Raw genomic sequence first — 14,268 nt, 5'->3', positions numbered from 1 at the left:
AAGGAGAGGAGAAGGAGAGGAGAAGGAGAGGAGAAGGAGAGGAGAAGATCTTTCTTGGTAAGCAAGTGAAGGCACGTCAGGTGCAACACCAGAGGCAGGATAAGACCAGGATGACACAGAGAGAGGTTCACTGATAAAAACAGAAGTGCTGTCTTGCAACCCAAACCCAGACATGTAGAAGGAAAGCCAGCACAGAGAGGGATTTAAAGAGGGAGGTTTGATGGTCAGAACATACTGTTGTGTCAGCAATAGACACTGATGTACAGAAACCACTGTAAACAGTGAAAGTGGGAGAGCTGAGCCCTGAACATTACTAAGGCAAGCACTGCTTGGCTACTGGAGAAAGTTGGTTTGGGGAACAAATCCATGAATGGGGACAGGTAATGGGAAAAAACTTGTGGAAAATGAGTCTAGGAGAATGTCAGAGCCTGAACAGGAAGCCTAACAGTTAGAAAGGAGCAGTGAGCATCCGAGGTGTGATTCTGGTTTAGGACAGGGTGTTACACAGAGTCTACAAGGCAGCAGAGGCTGGCACAGGGCTGTGTGTCCAGCAGCAGCAGCACTTTCTGTCCCTAGCACACAGCAGAAGCAGGTGACAGACACCAGACTAGTGAGGTTAAACCACAGCTACACAAACAACCCCCAGACAGCTCAGGATTTAAGCCACTTCCCTTGGCAACAAAAACAACAGAACTGCCTCTTCATTTGTGAGAAGAGGGAAGTGGAAAATGGAGGGAAGGTCTAAGCTTCCCACATGGAGTGGTGCAGCAGTTTGGTACTGAATGTAAACATGCTGGAGTTGAAAAAAAGTGACTTCACAAGCATTCAAAATTATTCTCCATTAACAACCTTCAATCAAAGACAAACACTGAAAAGAGACTGGAGGGGGCTGGACAACATAGGAAAGGCAACTTACAGATCCCAGCATGGTATTTCAAAGTGCTAACGCTGTGTTTGTGAGCCTTGTACGTCTGGATCCGCTCCCCAGTGTCTACAAACCAGCACTTCACTGTCCTGTCTGCGCTCCCCGAGTACAGGTGACGATTCACCAGCTGAGGGGAGAGAAAAACACATCAGCAATGGCCTCTCAGGCACCTCCATGAGAGAGCTGCACTGAAGGGACTCATCCCAAGTCAGTTTCCAACTCAACAATGAGCAAGCAACAAGCTGCACCTTGAAACAGAGGGGTGGTGAGCAAACCAACCTTGAGTTCCTCACAGTCGCATCTCCCACTGACTTCTGGGTCTTAAAAACAGCTCCCAGCTTTGAGAACATAAAAATTTAGCCCATCTGCTGATGCCAGCAAGCAGGATTCCAGGGAGCTTAACAATGCTAATCCTACTTCCATAATCAGTTTCATTACTAAAGCCTCAAAAAAACCCCAGCAGTGCAGTTTCTGCAAAGCATATTTGACAAGAATTCTTACCAGACTGTAAGTTTTAGTTACAATAAAAAATTCAGAATAATTCTGAGCAACAAAAAACAAAAAAAAAGGTAAATTAAAATTAAAATCCTACACACCATAAACCAGGGCTTATGTTTATTATCACTCTGCACAAGTCAGTATTTGGAATGACTAGCTCTTCCTTGAAACTGTTCTGTATCTACATTTCCACAAGTCTTTTCAGACTGTTATTGAATGATTAAATAATTAACCATCCTGCCACAGGTTTTTAAAATATCTTCAAGCAGATTGTCTTCTGCTCTGTGTTTCCCAAAGAAGAACAGTGCCTCATTGCACCAGTCATCCTGCCCATTGTGAGAACTCACTGGTGGGGAGGATGGGGTTTGTTCCATACAGACAGGACAGGGAATGACAAAAGGAAGGATTGCAGTTGGGGAACAGAGACAGAGAGAAAATAACTGACCTGTGCAAGACTAAAAAACCAGCCAGTGCACAGTAAACAAACTACACCGAGCCTGGAAGCTCAGCAAGGAAAAACTCCACAGTGCATAGAAAAATCTGGCATTCTCTGTCTGTGTAAAGAAATCAAACTGAAGGTTTTCACAGCCATTGCTCTGTAGAGCCCAACTCCTGCTGAAGACAGCCAGTCACTGCAACACCTGGCTGTAGCTCAAGGTAAGTTTTACAGACTTGCAGCAACCTCTGCATCACAGGGATGGAGACACAGGAGGGAGAATCCTGACCCCCCCACCAAGGAGTGGAATTTGCCTATGGAGCAATGAATGGTACCTTGTCTGCCCCCAAACACACACATCAGAAGGTCCAAATGACCAGCAGTGCACAAACCCCTGATGCTTCTCTGGTATCTCCAGGAAACCAACAAAAGACAAACCAACTTGTCATGGTCTTGCTTGTAGGGCACTTTCAAGAGCTGGTTCTTCTGCCACCTTAGATTTGGTCCCCACTCTTTGCATACGCTGTATCTGTAAGGTTGGAATGTTGTTCATGCTCTTCCATCTCCACTCCCAATCCAAAAGGGAAAGACCCCATTCCCAAAAGGCATCAAAAGTGAGCTTTGTACAAAACAACACTGCCCTGTGTTACAACATGAAAAAAAAGGTTGAGATACGAAGCATTACAGTGATGGGATGGTGATAACCCACACAAGAAATGTGTGCAGGCAGACCAAGAGGCTCCCTGGCCACAGCTCCCACCAGCCCAGCTGGAGCAGGACATGCCACACATCCTCCCAGCAGAACCGGGCCTGTGGGAGAGATTTCATAGCTGAATGCCAGGAGCTTGTAAAGCACAAACCACTGTAAAAAGCCAGCAATACTTTGAAATGTCACTTCCTATTACTTTTAAGCTGTTTTAGGAACAGCATTAATACGGCATCTCCATGAGGAGAGAGAGCGAATGGCCAGTGGCACTAACAAAACCGAGAGCCACAAGTTAGCCTGAGGAAGGACTTTTAAATTCAGTCTCTCCCTGAATGGGCATGAAGAGCATTGTCATGTGCACCTGCTAAATGGAAGAGGATGCTCTAAGGCAAGATCCCGCTGTGTGGTTCGTGGCCAAGTGTTGCATTTCTTTTTTAGACATCTTGCTAGCAGCATCAACCCGCCCACTGAGCAAGGAAAAACACTAAATTATAACCTCCTGCAGGTAAATGCCACTCTGCATTAATGGTACATTAGGTTAGGCCGCTTCATTTCTACATTTAAGTGGGTGTATCAATGCCAAAGTGAAACAGAGCTGCAGCTTGCCTGGATTTGCTAATTTGTTAGATACAAAAATGTATTAAATTATGTGGACTTACTCAGGTAATTTATAGCACCAGGATTTTAAGAGCCTTAGAATCACAAAATGGTTTGGGTTGGAAAGGACCTTAAAGATCATCTCATTCCAAACCCCTGCTATGGGCAGGAACACCTCCCACTAGACCAGGTTGCTTCAAGCCCCATCCAACCTGGTCTTGAACACTTCCAGGGACAGGGCAGCCACAGCTTCTCTGGGCAACCTGTGCCAGGGCCTCCCCACCCTCACAGCAAAGAATTTCTTCCTAATATCTAATCTAAATCTACCTAAATCTATCTAAATCTTTTAGTTTAAAACCTTTCCCCCTTGTCCCATAACTCCATGCCCTTGCCCAAAGTCCCTCTCCAGCTCTCTTGGAGCCACTGGAAGGGGCTCTAAGGTCTTCTCCAAGCCTTCTCTTCTCTTCTCCAGGCTGAACAACCCCAACTCTGTGCTTGTCTCCATAGCAGAGGTTCTCCATCTCTCTTCACCATCTTCACAACATCCTCTGGACACACTCCAACAAATCCATGTCTCTCCTGTGCTGAAGACTCCAGAGCTGCATGCAACACTGCAGGTGGGATCTCACAAGAGCAGAACAGAGAAGAAGAATCACCTCCCTTGACCTGCTGCCCACACTGGTTTTGCTGCAGCCCTGGATATAGTTGGCTTTTCAATGTCTGAGAGCTGATGAGATGGTCAGCACATCAACCATTTTCATTACATTCAAAGCTTTTCTGCTGCCCCATGAAACACTTCTGTGCACCTTCCTCCCCCTCACCAATTTAAGCAGGTGAGCACAGTAGCAAGGGATTCTCGGCCCTGCATGGAAAAGGAAATATTAACAGGTTAAACTATCTACCAGATGCCACAGACTGAGCTTGCAGCAGACCCAACAGCAAAATCCACGGCAGGCTCTGACTGTCACACAGCCCCTCATTCCCATGGGATTTTTGTAAAACAGCATGAAATGGCTATCAGTGGAGAAAGCCATCAAGAGCTCTCAGCTCAGGCTGAAGTTGCAAATCAGATATGCCTTTAGTGACATGATAGGCATGATCTCATCCAAGTTGGTACAGATTTCCACAGCTAAGATAGTCCCCATACAGTCACTGTGGTCTAGGACAATTCCTCTCTCTCATCCTGAGGCACATCTGAAACAGATCATGCCTTAAAACTTGCTATTTCTCCTTCCCAACAAGGACAACCTTCTCAGGTGTAGCCAGATCAATTAAGGCAAGATCACTCCTCCTTCACTTGACTTAAGATAGGTCTAGCTTACAACTCCAGCCTAAGTTACAACACTTCAGATATCTGCATTTAATCTGTATTTAAAATAATAATCATCATCACTTTCTGTTCCCCCAGCCAAAGCACCTTACAAGCTGGCCTCACACTCTGTGGTTTAAAAACATTTAGTAGACACAGTTACATATTCCAGTCTGTGACTGCCCAGAGAAGAGGTGGTATTTCCAAACCTGTATTTTCCTTGGCTGGCTTTTGAGCACTTGGTTCACTTTGGCCAACTGCCCAACAAAGCTCTTGACACAGAAAACCATGGCCAGGCAAGGACACCTGTGGCAGAGTGGACAACACAGAACAGATTTGCAGCTCAGATACCAATGGGCTGAGTGGACAAACCCACACAGCTTCAAAAACATTAAAAACCTGACAACAGTTTGATGCCCAGTTCTAAAGCCTCAGCTAGACAGCAGAAAAAAAAACCATTGCATTGATATTTGCAATTCTTGATTGTTAATTTTTCTCATTGCTATGAGAGATTTTGCTTTGAACCAGATGAAACACTGAGACGTGAATGGAGCAAATTTGTCTTAACCCTCGGGCCAAAGCACTGGAGATGTAACTCCATGTCATTCCATGAAAAGGTTCAGTCAAACTGCCTGTGAGTTGCAGAGTAATAGCAGTAGCAAAAGACAAGTTGTAAACACTTCAGTAGTTACAGGTCTCATTAATAAGAAAAAGCTTGGTTGTAGCCCCCAAACACACCAGAATTTTAATAAAAAAACTAATTATCACATCCAGGGTTGGTCTCTCAAGACAATCACAACCCTGTTGCTTCACAAGCTTGGCTGAATGGATAAATGCAGCAGCTTAAGACAATTTCTACCCATAAGAATGCCAAAAATATCTGCAAAAGAGCTGTTTAGCAGGTATTTCAACCTTACAGGAATGGACTTTGCCCTCCCAATTAACCTTTGCTATAAGAAACAATTTTTAAACAGCCAAGGAGAGGCAATTGGTTCTCCAAAGGGATTTGGACACATCCTTTTGCTGAGGGTCACTGCACTCAAACTGGCTCCCATGAACTCCAAGATGAGTTCACATCAGCAGCCATGTATCCCATCACCACCTTATTCTTCTCGTGGGGGTCAGTGTTCCTACAATCTGGAATTTTGGTCTTCTGTTCACAGCCACTTCTAAGTCCAAAATCACCAAGCTGGACCAATCTCAAGTTACAACTATGTAAGCCTTGGGCCGAGTTAAGAGTTTCAGGATCCCATTCAAACCACATCCATTTTAACGAGCTAACAAACTCCCTGTGGTCAAGAAATTGTTGGCACTTTTTTTCCTGAGAATCCATCTAGAATGAGCTCTCTGGGCTGGCTGCTAAGAGAATGTTTTTCAACTTTTTTACCGCAGTGCAAAGTGATGGCCCAGAAACATGTTTCATTCTTAGAGGTGTTGCACACCTTCACATTCCTCTCATTCACATCTTCATCCTCTGATGCAACAAATACAAACACAAATTATGAAAAAATCCGTGCACTTAATTTAACTGGTGTGGCAAGAAAACATTTCTTTACCCCACATGATCACAACAGTTAAGCACATAAACAGAGTTCAGGCAGTGGCTTTGTTCAAAGCATTCTTTTCTTCTAGTCAGCTTTAAAAGGCAACTGAAGGGAATGGTCCAAACAAAGGATCTTTTGCAGGAAAACCAGAAGCAAGTCTTTGCCCACTCATGTTCATGTTCTTCAAAAGGGAGTTTTCTTGCAAGAATGTTTGCTGTAGGATCCAAGCTAAATTCCAAGCTGGATCATTTCTCTCTGCCAGCTTTGGGCAGCACAATTTTGACAAATACTTGGAGGCAGAACAATCAGCAAGGACAAAGCAATCCTTGTGAACAGTTTGCAAAGTTTCTTAGGAGAGACATTTAGAAAAACATACACAAGTAAATATTTAAATCAGGGTTATTCAGCCTATTGCAGGCAGTCACATTAAAGAAAATGCATGTTTGATTTTAATTGCAAATATTGGTCTTTAGCCAGGCCTGAAATTTTTAAGTGGAAGAATGAGCATGAGCTATGTGATTACACTCAGCCCACCCTTGCTTTTTCCCATCACTTCCTATAAAATCTCATTATTGGCTCTTATACGAAGAGGGAGCTCCCAAAACAGCTGCTGTACTTTGTCTGCCAAGCTACCAACACACCACAGGAGAAGGAGAGTGAAGAGTTCTGGCTGCTCCACTGCGAGTTACCTTGCCTGACTGGGAAAGTCATGTAATCAATGCTGCCAAAGCACCTAACATGGACCCAGTTCCCACTGCAGATAGAAAGCCTCCCAGCAGAACCTCTCTCTGTGCAATTTAAATGGTGGAAGGAAGAGAAAAGTGGTATTATCACAAGCTGCAGAACTCCTTTGGCAGCAGAGCACACACAGTGGGTTCAGCTGGTCACCTTCACCAGACTGACTCCTGGACAGCAGGACAAGCCTGGGGAATATGAACAGCTCACCCTCATCTCTCCCTTGTCCAGAACCACCAAGGACAGGGGACAAGGGAAAGACCAAAGCTCACCAACACTTTCTGTTCTGCCATGCTAGGTAAGAGTTGTTTCCAGGCTCCCCTACTTACACTACCTGGCAACAACACCTTAAAGGATCTTCAAGCAACTGGGGAACATTGAAAATCTGAACATGTCTGGAGCATCACTCCCCGGCTTTCCACACACCAGCACTGCAGGAAGCAGCGTGGAAAACATGGGTGTGCTTTATGGCTATCTACCCAGAAAACTCCTTCAAGAAGCTCCAGGAATTTCCATTCACTGCTACAGCAACACTATTGGTGTTTACTGGAAAGTAATGGGAGATGACTGGAACAGGCCAGACGTAATTTGCAGAAGTTCAGAACATCCCGGGGCATTCCTGTTAATAACAGCTTTTTAAAGTTGGGGAAAATATGGTCTCAATATCCAAATTTTTCCTGATCTGCGTCCAGGATGAGGAATCACATTGAGTATTTCTCAAACTTTTTGAAAGGTCACCCTCCCTTAGGGATCTTTATTTGAATAAATAAAATGAAAAGAAGTCTCTATTTTTCTTTTCCTTTTTTTCTCCCCACACAAGCATTGTACCACCCAGAGAACAGGTAACTGCCTTCAATTCCTGGTACCAACCCAGCTCCTCCAGGACAGGAGAGTGAAAATCGGATGTAATTTGCAGCTCACTGTTGCACTGAAGAAAACAAATTACTGTCATCAATTAAAACTGCTGGCTACTGTAAGCAAATCACAACTACCTCCGAGTCCTCCTGACCCAGGGTCTAAAAAATACCATTCCAACTCACTGCCACAGATTGCAACACTGTCACCAGGAAGCCTGAGGCAAAAAAGGCCCCCAGCACATATTGAGAACAAAACAAAAATAGTAATAAAAAAAACACCTCTATTCAGGAAGTTTCCTTTCTGTTGAAACATCTTTGTATGGATTCTGGTGATTGACCCCTTTCTAAAAGAATGAAAATACCATGTGGGCTGTGCTGAGTGGCAGCCAAGTGGAACAGAAGGGATAGTGTTGAACCCAGAAAAGCAGAGAGAGGAATTAGGAAAGATCGACAGCCCAAAGCTATTCAACAGCAGTGACTGCTTAAGCTGGGATAAGTTTGAGAGGCCTGAACACTAAATGCTCTCTGTGGGGGCTGTTTGTACCTCAGCTGGACCCTCCCAGCCCCACACACTAACTGGTGATGAGAGAAGTGAGGGGCTACCATATCAAGAAGATTTGGCCAGGGCTGTTGCCGACACAGTCTTGGCAGCAGCAGCAGTCTTGTGTACTCTGAATTGTTCAGGTTTCCCAAATAGATGTATTGGTTTTGCTTTTCTTCTCCCGTACAAGAAGTTCTGTTTGTTTAAAGCCATTGTTTAACTGTGCTCACAAGCATTGCTCATTCCTGAGCATTCAAAGGGCGTAATTGAATTTCCCAAGCTTCTGGGAGAGGTCAAGCCAGTTTTGTGTAACAATTTTAGCAAGAACACAATTAAATTAAAGCAACCTCTGTTGTTGACAATCTGTGCCTTGGAGAAGGGTTACAATTAAATAACAAAACATAGCGTGACACTAAGGACAACAACAGATTTACTTCAGCATCCTCAGAGTACATTACTACAGTATCATAAAAATAAGGTTTAACACTGAGAATTTATCCAAGCAAGACAAACATTACTCCAGGGCAATACGATTTTGTGGGGGCTTGTTTTTTTTTCCTTTCTAAAACTGAAGGAAAACAGAATTCCTTCAGTACTGCTATGTTTTTAGTCCACTAGTGTCAGCTGTAACTACCTTATTTAGAAACAAAGGCAACTTTTACTAAAGAGCTGTTAAAGATACATCCTGCAGCCTCTGTAAGGGAAAAACATTTATGGACAGCAAACACAAACAGGGAGAGCAGCGAGAAAAACTACTGTCATTAACTTCAGTCAGACACATACATGTATAAACATTTATGCTGACCTGAAACTGAGTTACAGACCATCAGGTACTCTCTTTAAATACACTACTAGCATTTTCTGGTGGATAATGAGTGTACAGGATAAGTGCTTGTGCGATAGTTTCCCTCTCGCTTCATCTGCCTGAACTCCTCCTCTTCCCTGCAACATTAACAAACCTGGCAGCATTCAACAGAAAAATACTGCAAACAGAAAAACAGAGTATAGTTTTTCAGATCACATTACATTTTTTCCCCTCTCTCCTCCATCATTTCCTGATTTCTCTCCCCCATGCTCTGCTTTTCTTTTCCATTTTCCTTGCCCGTTTTCTTGTCTTGGCCATCTGTTTCTCCCTTTCTTCTCTCAAATCATGTCTGTGTGGTCTTTAATGTAGGATTTCTTTCAGCTTTATGCTTTCCTATTACCTTTTGCCCACAGTTTTGGGTTGGGCTTTGGAGTGGGTTTTTTGAAGTCATCTGGTTTACTCTGAGTGTTTTTCCCCTCCCCTTTTTAAGTTACCTGACCCTGTCCCTGTTTATTTGCTCAGGTTATTATCTTCAAAGTCTGGTGATGGTGAGCCTGATTACACAATCCCACTCAGATGAACAGTGCTCTCAGCATACCTACTCATGAGTTCCACAACCTAGTGGGATTTATATAGATATTGAGCTAGAAGTTAGACCAGGGCAACCACTAGAAGCTAAGAGGAGATCAGAAAGTGTTTTAGAGAAAGAGGGTTTGCCTCAAGACCAGAGAGCACTATTCTTTTGTTACTACATGAATATTTAAGCTCACCATTTATAACCTGTCTCAGAAGAGCTTCTTTATGAATGAAAAGACACCTGAGACCCACATGAGTTAAGACACAGACACCCAAAGGCTCTCAAGGAAACCTCTGCCCTTACCTCCAGGCAAATTACTGATCCTTGGTGCTCTTTGAAGACTTTCAGCTGCTCTCCAGTGACAATATTCCAGGTCCTGATGGTGTAATCCGTGCTGCCAGAGAACAGCTCCCTGTTTGGTGCATCAAGTATAAGGCATAAGACGGCCCCAGTGTGTCCCAGCAGGGTCTGGTAGCAGCGCCCGCTGGACACCCACCAGACCTTCACAGTGCAGTCCGTGCTCCCTGTCACCAGCAGGTCCCTGCTCACTTTCTCCTCCTCCTCCTCTTCCTCCTCCTCTTCTTCCAGCACATCCCTGGAGGAATAGTGAGCTAGAGTCAGGACACAGTTCCGATGGCCCCGGAACTCCTGGATTTGTTTCTCTTTGTCCACACTCCAGCAGCGAGCTGTCCTGTCATAGGAGCCACTGAAGAGATAGTCCTTGGCAACCAGGATTCTGCAAAAAATAAAGTTTGTGTGTATGAACAGTATTGATCTTTTTACATAACCATCTTTTGTCCCAATTTCAGTGCCAAGTACCCCAAAGTATGAAACAGCAGCATGAACATAACACCTTTGGCATTTTTAAAAACCAAACACTTCCCTGTTTCTACTTTTAAAATTGAGATCCCTCATTCAGGTACACTGATGCAGATATTTTCACACTATAGCACTGTAAATTTGAGCATTTTGTTTTGCTAAAATCCCTTCCATCTGGGATTATGAACTTTCTTAAGTTATATATAATACCTAGAAGTTTGTTGTGTTGTTTGGTTTGGGTTTGTTGGGTTTTTATTTAATTAATTAATTTTTGGTAATTATTAATTTATACTTCTTTATAAAAAATTATTTAAAAACAGACCTATGACAATAACTTAGAATTAGAACAGTAACAACAACACAGCAGCAAAACAACATTCCAGGAATCTGAACTATAACTGACAGTGTGAAAATAGCCATCTTTCCATCATCAAGTAAGGAGACTGCAAGAAAAAAAAATACACCTAATTTCACTTATTTCGGGATCTCAAAAAAGGTAAAGCAAGAGCACCCCACTTATTACATAAGTGAAGAGCAAACCAGAGTTTACAGCTCAGGAATTCAGCTTCCTGGGCCTTCAAAATAATGAGTTGTAGCTGCACAAACATACAATAACAGAAAAATCTCTACAGTTCATCTTTCCAAACCAGAGATAGAGAACATCCATAACTTGCCTTCTTTGTCAGCTGAGCTTGGTCCTCTGGAACCTTTCAAACAGGCAACAAAATCATATGAATGGAGAACACATTTCCCATTTGCTGATTCAAGCAAAAATCAGGCCAGTGCCAAAACACAGAGCCAGCCTTCCTAACTATTTACAGAATCTCGCTACATATCATATGTGTTTTGAGTTTAGAAAGGAACTAAAAAGCCCACATGCCCACAAGAAAAGAAATGTTAAAAAAATACCAATCTTTGACTGCTCTATTTGTCATTAATTAAATCCAGTCCAACTATTAATACGCACTTCAGATGGACAGGCCAGTAAGCCACACACAGTAAGTTTATTATTACTTCATTTGCCCAAACAGAAATAATAATTACAGAAAAATCCTGACTTTATCCCTCTTGCTGACACAAAAGCTTGCCACAATGTTTTTAAACCTATTTATCAGAAGCATCTGTTATCAATTGGATAATTTCTTCTGGAATTTCTTTCCTAGACCTGGATTCCATTCCCCTGCTGTGTGCCTTTCATTTCTCTCCTATCTGTGTCAGCAGTGTTGCTAGAAAAACTAATCACTGCAGCACAGAACATGAACTCTGGGGTTTCCACAGCCCCTTTTATGAGTGCAGTAATGGGGAACTGCAGTGAAATGATAAAATGTGTGATAACAGATGACAGAAACATGAGGGGAGAACCCCACCTGTTGACAATTGATGTGTGGCCTCGGTAAATGGCCAAGCACTGCCCGGTCACTACGTCCCACTTCCGAATGGTATGGTCAGCACTGCATGTGAAGGCAGCCTCGTTCTCCAAATGGCAAAAGGTGATGTAACTTTCATGTCCTAGGAATAACAAAGGAAATCAGTCACTGTGCATGTAGACTAGTCCAGCTCTTCACCTTAACCAAAAGAAAAATACAAACTAATGTACCAAAACTCCAGTTTTAAATGCACCACTGTGCTCTTCACATTTAAGGATTTGTGTAAAGCACAACCATTTCAAGTCACAGCAGAAAAATTCACTGGTATCAGGATTAAGTGAAAGAGTAAAACAGTACTGTTCCACCAATCAGGTAAATCAAACAGTATTATAAAAATTCAATGAACTAAACTAATATCAATATAATAAAACTCAGACCAATTAAGTGTGAAACCAGTAGAAAACTAGCTTATTTTTTTAAATTAAAAAATGCTTTTTCTTCCTTCTTCTGAAATCAGGGAGAAAAAGGCTGCATTTCATCCCAGCCCATTTATTGTCAGGACACAAACAGTCATAAATCAAAGCATGAAACTCTGAAAAAATGACCTGAGACTTACCAGCAAGTTTAATTTCATTGTCCAGGCAGAATGAAAAGCAAACAAAAAAACATATCAGGTAAATAGTTAGCCAATTCTTTCTCCCACCATGCCTAATAACATGAATAAACACCAGAATTTTCTAAATATCACTATACCTTCAAGAAAATTACACAGAAAGAATAAACAAGAGCACAATTGTTTATACAGTATTCAGAGTATACAGAGATTCTACAGTTACAATAAAAACAGACACAACCACTGGTCTAAAAACATCCCACTGACAAACAAGGCAATGCCAGAGAAGAGGAAGCAATATTACCACCTCAAGCTTTTGGCGTTGCTTAGCAAGATATGTCATTTTTCTATTGTAACAATAAATGCACCACATTTAAAAATCACCTTAGGATTCAAGTCCCAGCTTCATCCAAGACCTCTTGTGTGAAACTGCTGTCACCTATCTAATCATTGGACTACTATTACCTTGAACCCTTGTGTTTTAACATTTAGACTGTAAGCTTTCAGGAGCAGAACAGTTTCCTCTTAAGTCACTATTACAAGAGTGACAGTTATGGTTGAAGTTGGTGGGCCCTACTGTGACTTAAATACGATCCTTTGAGAAAAAAAAAAAACTAAGAAGGGCAAATGTGATTAAAGAGAGACAGATGGACAAAGGTATTAGAAAAACAGAATGTTGTAAAATAAGAGATGGTAAAAAAACAGAGGGAAAGAAGACTGCCCAGTAAAACAGTTTCACTGACTGCAAAAAACAGATTTCACTACAACTCCTATAGTTCAAAAGCCTTACTGTAGTTCAAAAGCAAACAAGTATCCACACTACAAACATATGGCTTGTTTCCTCTAAAGAAAATTCATCAGATGCCAAAAATTAAACAGATCATCAGGGCTATAAGCAAAACTACACTCATTCTCCCATATTTGTGAAACTTTCTGCAAAGCAGCCTGAATGGATCAGGTTGAAATCACTGGGATTTTTCTTACAGCATCTTGTAATCCAGCTCTGAGATGAAAATAGCACCTTGGTTACTGCACCAAAGTCTGCCAGTCAGATTTTAACCATCAGTCATACCCGACCCACACACAGGATGCCAAAACCCCCTGTGGCAGACAAGGTTTGGTGCTGGTCTGGCCAAAAGCAGCCACCACACAAGTCTACTGGTTGTGCTGTGGTAGAGCTTGAAACTGCACTAGAGATACAGGTTTATCAGTAATTATAGCTTGTAAAATTAAAATTGACACGACAACTCTGTGTGTGCAAAAGTATAAAATACATACAATTATCTGATTCGACTGACAGTTAACAAACCACCCAGCCAACCTTCTTTAGAGTTTACCCTAAACACTGGCACTACTGGCAGATTCCATAATAATGAATGCTATCCAATACATTTCTCTTTCTAGTTAAAAGTTAATTAGTGGTTTAAAAGGATTTCTAAGCCTAAAGCAAATGCAGCGAGTTTTCCAGAAGCTAGAACCATGGCAGGATGTGGGGAAAAAAGACAATACTCCATAGTGAAAAACAAGCAAGCAAGCAAACAACAAGGAAATCACAGCAATGTGATCTCTTCTTTGGAAGAAAAAAACATGAGAAATTCCAAATTTAACAGCTTTATTTTTTCTGTATGAAAAGAACATGAGTGGGAATACAAACATCTTTATCCTATATCTAGATGTTTGCATGACCACCCTGTCTACAGAGGTTTTTTTTCTTTTCAAGTACTAATATGCTAGTCTAAGCATAATAAATTTTGTTTAAGATGCAAAATGAATTGAAACTGAAAAAGCCCAGCAATTAACATTGCTGTGTGTCAAATGAGGAGGGAAAACAAAAGTAACCTATTTTAGCAAGGTTCCTTTCCAGACCTCTGGGTCAAGGGGTTCTAAATAAAGACCACCTGGAAATGAGATGATTAAAAGCACCGGAAAAAAAAAAAAG

The 14,268-nt window shown here is 42.1% G+C and overlaps 1 protein-coding gene across 4 annotated transcripts in view; it reads right to left on the bottom strand.

Annotated features, from left to right (window-relative positions):
• The window catches only part of WDR86 (WD repeat domain 86), a 22,518-nt gene that overhangs the window by 6,726 nt on the left and 1,524 nt on the right, over positions 1–14,268 (bottom strand). For 2 of the 4 annotated variants that reach the window (XM_042043591.1, XM_042043589.1), the window contains exons 3-5: positions 11,717–11,858; positions 9,834–10,266; positions 917–1,052 (exon numbers count right to left, since the gene is read on the bottom strand). In XM_042043591.1, the coding sequence (XP_041899525.1) occupies positions 917–1,052; positions 9,834–10,266; positions 11,717–11,858 (711 nt within the window). Of the gene's footprint in view, positions 1–916; positions 1,053–3,576; positions 4,025–4,680; positions 4,778–9,833; positions 10,267–11,716; positions 11,859–14,268 lie in introns of those variants that run through there. The other 2 variants (XM_042043592.1, XM_042043593.1) reach the window with 2 other exon arrangements.

The sequence above is a fragment of the Corvus kubaryi genome, unplaced genomic scaffold (assembly GCF_017639235.1).
Source record: "Corvus kubaryi isolate FWS band 111438036 unplaced genomic scaffold, C.kubaryi_AGA036_p1.0 37398, whole genome shotgun sequence".
Classification (NCBI taxonomy): Eukaryota; Metazoa; Chordata; class Aves; order Passeriformes; family Corvidae; genus Corvus; species Corvus kubaryi.
This window is presented reverse-complemented; position numbering and strand designations above follow the sequence as displayed.